The sequence below is a fragment of the Sinocyclocheilus grahami genome, unplaced genomic scaffold, assembly GCF_001515645.1.
Source record: "Sinocyclocheilus grahami isolate Dianchi unplaced genomic scaffold, SAMN03320097.WGS_v1.1 scaffold373.1, whole genome shotgun sequence".
Lineage (NCBI taxonomy): Eukaryota > Metazoa > Chordata > Actinopteri > Cypriniformes > Cyprinidae > Sinocyclocheilus > Sinocyclocheilus grahami.
In genome coordinates, this window is record NW_015505552.1 from 526,750 (window position 1) to 534,733 (window position 7,984).

The following is a 7,984-nucleotide window of genomic DNA, read 5'->3' on the forward strand; positions in this document are numbered from 1 at the left end:
TGTTCGTTTGCAGCCTTTTGTGCAATTGTACGTTGTAATATTGTGTTTATTTGATGTATATCTGATTTATCTCATATAGAATGTGTTTGGTTAAGTTAAAAGAGCGCTTCAGTTTACCGGTGATGGTCTTTAGCTCAGCGCACGCAGCTCAAACAGCAGTGCACAACATTAATAACTATGATTGGGAATGTTGTGTATATAACATTCTAATGAGAACATTATTATAATAAAACGTTGTGCATTCTTTGGGTTTAGTTGCTGTGTTATAGCGCATTGATATGGGAAGAGCGCATCCACAACAGGATCACACATTCTGACTATAGCACGCAATAACGGCATCATTTTGTACATATATAAGTTGTAATATTATGTTTATGTTGTATTAATATTAATCTCAGGATGCATTTCCTTGAGTTAAATAAGCTGCCAGCAAAACGCTTCAGTTTACCGTGTTCATTCAGCTCTTCAGCTTCAGCACGCGCAGCTCAACAGCTGCAACTTAAAACAGTGGTATTAATTTGTTACTTTTTCAAAATCATTGATACATTATTAATAACGACAACCACTTGTATTTTTCTCTTATTATTTTCATCAACAATATGGTTTAGTAATTAAAATCATTTAATTATTGTCCGTGCAGATGCTATTCCGTTTTATTGATCTATGGCGCATTCATTTTGATTCTTTACACGTGTAATGATGTCCAATGACTTGCTTGCATTATTTATGCATTATTTTATTTATTTGTAAGACTTTTTTATGACTAAATTTGGTAATGGGAGAGTAAAAATATTTTTATAATGTACACCGTTCAAACTAGGCTGCTTATGTTGAAGTGTTTGGGATGTGGCTTTTAATGATGAGACCTTTTTTGTAATCAGGTTCTCAAAAAGTATATAACAATTTGGATATAGATTTATCGGCCAACATATCGGTTATCGGCTTTCAAATATAAAGAATAATCGGTCTCGGCCAAAATTTTCATATCGGTGCATCCCTACTTTTCACTCACCACTGTCAACTTATAGATCCAGAGCACAATGCACGCATGGTTTCCACGACAACATAAATGGGAAACAGATCCCCCTACTGGACTCAAGTGAAACGGGATGCATATCTGTGAAGGAACATTTTTGGTATCTGAAATAAAACCAAGTGAGTGAACATGCAGAAATTTGCTTATACAGTGTTTTGAAGTTGCATCTTAGATAGTAGAGATATGTGGGGTAAGTAGTTGAGTTTGTACCTTTACTTGGTTACGTTTATCTTCTTATATTTACTAGAATTACCATTAAGCATAGGTGTTAAAGGGATAGTTCACCCAAAAATGAAAATTCTGTCATCATTTACTCACCCTCATGTCGTTCCAAACCTGTATGAGTTTCTTTCTTATGTTGAACATAAAAGAAGATATTTTTAAGATTACTGGGAATCAAACAGTTGGTGGTTGCCATTGACTTCCATAGTAGGAAAAAAAATACTATGGAAGTCAATGGCAACCACCAACTGTTTGATCTTCAAAATATCTTCTTTTATGTTTAACATAAGAAAGCAACTCATACAGGTTTGGAACGACATGAGGGCGAGTAAATGATGACAGAATTTTCATTTTTGGGTGAACTATCCCTTTAACAGTGTTTTTCGATCTTATTTTCTAAGGCAACGTAGTACAGTTACAAGATAATGCACTTTTAAGCTAATAAGCTTTGTATCTGTGAACACTTTATCTACACAAGCAGATAGACCCGACATCACTGCTAGAAAAAAAATAAAAATAGAGACCATCACAGAATTTGTAATGGTTTTACTGCTAGAAAGGGAATTACTGGTTTTAATGGAAACTTCTTGTTCTTCTTCTTCTTATTATTATTATTATTATTATGCTTTAAATGACAAAAACAAAACAGTATATCAAACAGTCAGGGGGACAACAGAGAGAGAAAAAGGGAAATAAAATAAAAATAAATTACAATCACAGACATGCAGGACCTTTATAACATTCAAAGATTTTGAAGATAGAACACAAGTGGACAGTTTTAATTGCCATTCTATTAGTACTATGTTGAATAGTGCAAAAATAGTTTTCCAATTCTTTATAAACCACTGTAAAACAGGGCTTTTTGTTAGAAAACTTACACTTATGAATGTGAAACTTGACAAATAAGATAAACAGATTAATGACAAAAGCTTCGTTATTCAAATTATCAAAATTAAAATAACCAAAAATTACATTTTCATAATGCAAATTAAAATTTAAATACCATAACTTTTTTTTACATAACTACAATGCCAGAAAATGTGGGGGACTGTTTCCAGGTGCAAAGAGCAACTAACATCAATATCCTTCTTAAACTTACTGAGAAAATGTTTAACAGGATAGAATTTATGAATTATTTTGAAAGAGATTTCTTTTACCTTGTTTGTAACAAAAAACTTGTGAGGCAATAACCAAACACTTTCCCACTTTAGAGTATTTACAAAGTTGCACCAATAAGCAACAGAGCAAGACTTGGTGACAACTTCCTTTAGAAATAGTGAACGAGTAGATTTGTTGTTTTTGGACTGTGAAAAACAAATTTGACCACATATTGTATCAGTTAGATTAATTATGGGCATATCAACCGATATCACATCTCTACATAAAGAGACTATACCAGAATTAATTGCAGAGAAAACAAGAGAAAATTCCTTGGGAGTCACAGGAAAATTAAAGTGTACAAGAAACTCATCATAAGTCATAAGATACCCTTGAATATTAAATAAACGACTAACTAAGACAATACCCTTATCAAACCAGCTTTTGAAAAAAACAAAATACAATGATTGCTCCAAATGAAATAACGCTGCAGAGGAAAATTGTGCTTGTAGATCAGTTTCCAAGCCAACAAAGCTTGAGCATGAAAGGCAGATAGCTTCACTGGCAGTTTTTCAATCTTATAATCACACATTAGTAAAAAAGAAAAAAGATAAAATTAGGAATAAAATTCCACAAAGAAGGCTTCCTCAAGCTAAATTTAAACCTTTTGAGAGTATTATTTAAAACAGAGAAATCTATAGTCAAGCCCACCATTTTTAAGGGAATTTATGGCAACAGATTTACGAATGTAGTGCACACGGTTAAATAAAAAAATTTAATAAAATCTGATTAATAATTTTAACAGTTTTATTGTTTAAATGTATAGATGAAGCAATATAGGTTAGTCTAGAAATTCCTTCTGCTTTTGACAGAAGCACTATACCTCTAAGGGACAGGTCCCTTAAAGGGTTAGTTCACCCAAAAATAAAAATTAGCCCATAAATTACTCACCCTCAAGTCAACCTAGGTGTATATGACTTTCTTCTTTCAGATGAATCCAGTCAGAGTTATATAAAAAATTTGCTTTGAACTTTCCAGCTGTTTCATGGCACTCAGCAGGTGTTGCATGCATCAGTCCAAAAGCACTTAATTAAAAAGCGCCCAACCATAAAAAAAAGTGTCTCACACGGCTCCGGGGGGTGAACAAAGGCCTCCTGTAGTGAATCGATGCGTTTTTGTAAGAAAAATATCCATATTCAAAACATAATAATCACTTTAATCTAGCTTGCGCTCACTGTTGTACACTGGAAGCAGTTCCGGGGGAATGACGTATGAGGTCGGCTTTGCGCATGCGCCGCTCAGAAGTGACGAACACGGAAGCGCAGGGGAGAGATCAAAACAAAACAACGGTCACTAATTAGAAGTACAAAACGAGGATTTGTAAAGAAGAATATTGGAGGATTTAGATATAAGCCAAGAGGAGACTGGTTTTCCTTTGCTAAAGTAAGTAAACTTTGCTTCCTTTGCTCCTGTTAACAAACGTTGGTTTTCACGAGACTCACCAGCGCATGCGCAGTGCTGACCTCATACGTCATGCTCCCGGAACTGCTTCCAGTGTACAACAGTGAGCGCAAGCTAGATTAAAGTGATTATTATGTTTTGAATATGGATATTTTTCTTACAAAAACGCAGTTGGAACGCAAGTGTTTGTTCTTTTAAGGAATACCATCCACAGATAAAAGGGAGGAGTTTTTCAAGGCTAATATTTCACATTTTTTAATATTAAGGTACAAACCTGAAGCATCAGAAAACAACTGAATAGTTTTAATTGCCTGATGAACCTGGCTTTTTTTTTAAAATAAGGCTGTGTCATCTGCTAGTTGACTAATTAAGATATCTCTACCAGCAATATGAATTCCTTCTAACGTACTATCCTTAATAAAAGAACAGAAGGCTTGAGCTACAATAAGAAAGAGATATACGGAAGCTGGACAGCCTTGCCGAATTCCTCTTTCTAAGATAAATCTCTGTGTCATACCATGTCCTAATTATGTTTTAATGGAAACTGTAATGACACCTATTGGTCGCCCTTCTATTAGTGGCTTGTTAAAACCACTCAATCTTAAGCTATATCCCAAAACACACTAGAGGAAACCATTGGTTTTAATAAAAGTTGATGGTTTGTAATGGCATTTGTAGTGGAAACCATTAGAGTTTCTGTCATGGTTTCTATTGTCTTTGGGATGTTACATGAAAACAGCATAGGGTCACTGTCCAGTCACTGTCCGGAAACAAGAAATGTTAATAAACTGGAGATAGAGTGGGCAGAACTGCATAAACATTATGCACTTCCTGAGTCCCCCACACAGAACATATAGCCTCAACAATACACATGATGTATATGCTGTGTAAACAACTGCTGTATGTAAGAATTTCACAACTAACACTGACTTTACCCAATTTGGTCAAATGAGGATGTTAGGATGGGTCTTCACTCATCAACCTGGCCAAGGGCCTCTTGGTGGGTGTAACCCTGTTACAAATGACTAAATAGTACATTATTAATGTGTTTACATACAGTTTGTGATATGTACATTGCAAATACCTTATTACAGTTACTGTATATAGTTGTACATTACATTTTATTTTGCTTTATTTTAATATTGTTGGGACATTTAAACATTTTTAAAGCAACCTCTTATGCTCAGCAAGGCTGCATTTATTTGTTTTAATTTATATATAAACAGTAATATTTGAAAATTTATTTTATTCCTGTGATGGCAAAGCTGATATTTCAAAAGTCCTTACTCTAGTCTTCAGTGACATGATCCTTTAGAAATCATTATAATGTGCTGATGTGGTGTTCAAAAAACATTTTTTATTATTGTCAGTGTTGAAAACAGGTGTACTTCTTAATATTTTTATGGAAACAATGATACAGTTTTTCTTTAACAATTTTTTGATGAACAGAAAGTTCCCAAGAACAACATTTATTTAAAATAGAAATCTTTTGTAGCATTATAAATGTCTTTACTGGCACTTTTGATTAAATTAATGCATCTTTGCTGAATATAAAAATAAATTTCTTTAATAACATTTTTTTTAAAAATCTAACAATTTCTTAAAATTCGTTAAAAATATCTTAAAAATATTTTTTTCCCCCAGATGTTTTTTTCATCTGTTGTTTTTCTAGATTCTTTAATTATATATATATATGAATTTCTTTTTATTGACCCTAAACATTGAACATAGTGTATACGTATTCCTGGGACAGTTCAAATGATGAATCATACTGATTTAACACAGACAAAAAAAAGCAGCTTGAAAATGTTTGTTAAATGACAGCTTTTATTTCGGCATCCAACATAATCACATTAATGCTACATAAAATACAGTACAAGATAAGTATTAAGTCAGATTCAAGTCAAAGGATTCAAGTCTCAGGTCATACAGCACCATTTCTCTTCATCCCATTCAGTTCATATCTCAGTGTTCATTGATTTGCGAATCTCATATTTGTGATCATAGCCCGAGGAGAGCAAAACCATCCCTCAGATCCTCAGTCTCGCAGGGCTACAGTGAAAAAGAAAAAGAAAATGATTTAGCTCTGACAAATATGATATGACCTTTGACCTCATAATTTATGTAGCATATGGATTACTACCACAAATGATCCTATTAAATAGATTGACTCAAATTAAAGGACACTTTCTTAATGACTAAATTTGCCATTGCTATTGTTGTAAAATATTCAAATTGCCACATTATGTCATCTAATACTAGTCCTATAGTTGAATTAGTATTAATCATATTAAAATTACTGTAAATTTGCAACCTGCAGGATCTGATTGAGTTTTCGAACAAGTCGGACAGAGTTTTGGTGAAGGCCATCCCAGGCTTTAAAACTCCTCTCCCTCCGTGCAACAAATGTTTGCCAGCAGTAGAAATAGTCTAGAAACAAAACAGAATCTAATAAATAACAAGTGTGATACGATTTGCCACATTATGTCAGAAATATTAACCACGCCCCTCTGTTCCCTCCCCATTTACCTTTATAAGTCATCACAGAGATCTGCACTCCTGCCCTCTTCAGGTGTCGCAGTCCTTCTCTCTCCTGGCTGTTCTCTTCATCACAGAAGTAAAGGCGTGACACAAAGATTCTCAGACGCAGATTGGGCGTCTGTGACAGGAAGTGGGTAAGTTGTTCAGCGCATTTAGAGCAGGGCGACCAGGAGCAGAACCAGGTCACTGCGTAACACATTCTCGCACCGTCCACACTGGAGCCCCACAGCCCCGGACACAACGCACCCAAGTGACGTAGGAAGAGCAGCTTGAGACGAAAACAGTTACAGATGGAGAAAGAATGAGTAAGAGGAGTGAGTACGTTTTTTTTCTTTCTATAATAATACCTTAATGTTTCGTCTTTTCACATTATCAGTTAATCTTTGCCTCACCTCTACATGGCAGCCGGAGCGATTGCGCAGGTGTCCGAAGTCAAAAGACAGGGAATCAGGGCCGGTGCGTCTCTTTACTACAAAACAAAGGTATGTCTCGTGTCTCCCTCGGGCCCAGCGCACATTCTTATAATGGAAGATAAATTTCCTCTGGGTCATGAGCACACTATATCAAAATATGATACTTTGTTATTCATTTTATACATTTGTCATTAAAAAAAGATAATAAACACTGAAAAAGAAATAGTTCAGGATTCTTCGTTTAATATCTATACGTATTTAAAACAATAACAACAAACATAATTCAAGGTATATTCTCTGAAATTAAGTCTTGTATACATAATTCTGATTCTTAAATCTTTTTTTTCTTGCAAACACACGAATTGGAAGATATTTTTCTTGTAAAACAAAAAACAACAAAATTTCTATACTGTAATATTGTGCTGACATAAAAATTTGTTTTTAGTTACTCTCAAATACAACTAATCTGCAACTTTTAAATAAATTAAATCACATTTTTTATTAAAAATGAAATGAAATTAAAAAAAAGTTATTAATATTTCACTAAATAATTTGCTAAAATGCTCAATAATTCAATAGTCAATGCTGTGTCTACAGCAATTTGTAGTGATCACATTGTTCAGCACACATCAGTGGTCGGCTGAGTTTAGACTTGGTTTTTAACCATGTGCATTTAAATATAGACTCAAGAGCAGCGTGCATCAAGTCATTCCCAGACTAATAACTATCAGTTTCAATTTACACTTTCTGAAACTGGAGAAAATCTATAAACAGGTCAATGCACTTGCACATCATTAATGTACAGGAACTGAATGACAGCAAAGCATTGATTTATTCCTTAATTAATAAAGCTCTAAAAAATACAATTAGCAATTCTAATGGATATACAGTTAATTTTGCCTACACAGACTTTTAAAAAAAAAGTCTCTCACTATTACTAGTTTTGTTTTAACACTTACCTGTCCAGCTTGCTGATCATTCCGAAAGTCGAAACTTGCTAACTCATTTAGTCAAGCGAAAGTCAGTGAGAGTTTAAAAATGGGTTGAGGAAGAGGGAGGTATAGAAAACCTATGACATGTTCATATAGCTGTAAGAAAGAGGGCCTCTGATTGGGTGAAAATGGTTTTCAAACCTGTTTGGAGGGCTGAGGTGCATTTAAACATCGATACAGCTCAATAACCTGGGCATGTGATATTTAAAGAGATATGTAAA

The 7,984-nt window shown here is 34.1% G+C and overlaps 1 protein-coding gene across 1 annotated transcript; it reads right to left on the reverse strand.

Annotated features, from left to right (window-relative positions):
- Positions 1 to 5,818: 5,818 nt before the first annotated feature.
- LOC107549448 (single-stranded DNA cytosine deaminase-like) lies at positions 5,819 to 7,762 on the reverse strand. Its single transcript, XM_016230515.1, has 5 exons — positions 7,731 to 7,762; positions 6,751 to 6,916; positions 6,347 to 6,626; positions 6,132 to 6,247; positions 5,819 to 5,869 (listed from the first exon to the last, which is right to left on the reverse strand). The coding sequence occupies exons 1-5, from the start codon at positions 7,748 to 7,750 to the stop codon at positions 5,819 to 5,821; spliced, it is 633 nt and encodes a 210-aa protein (XP_016086001.1). The 5' UTR covers positions 7,751 to 7,762.
- Positions 7,763 to 7,984: the final 222 nt, after the last annotated feature.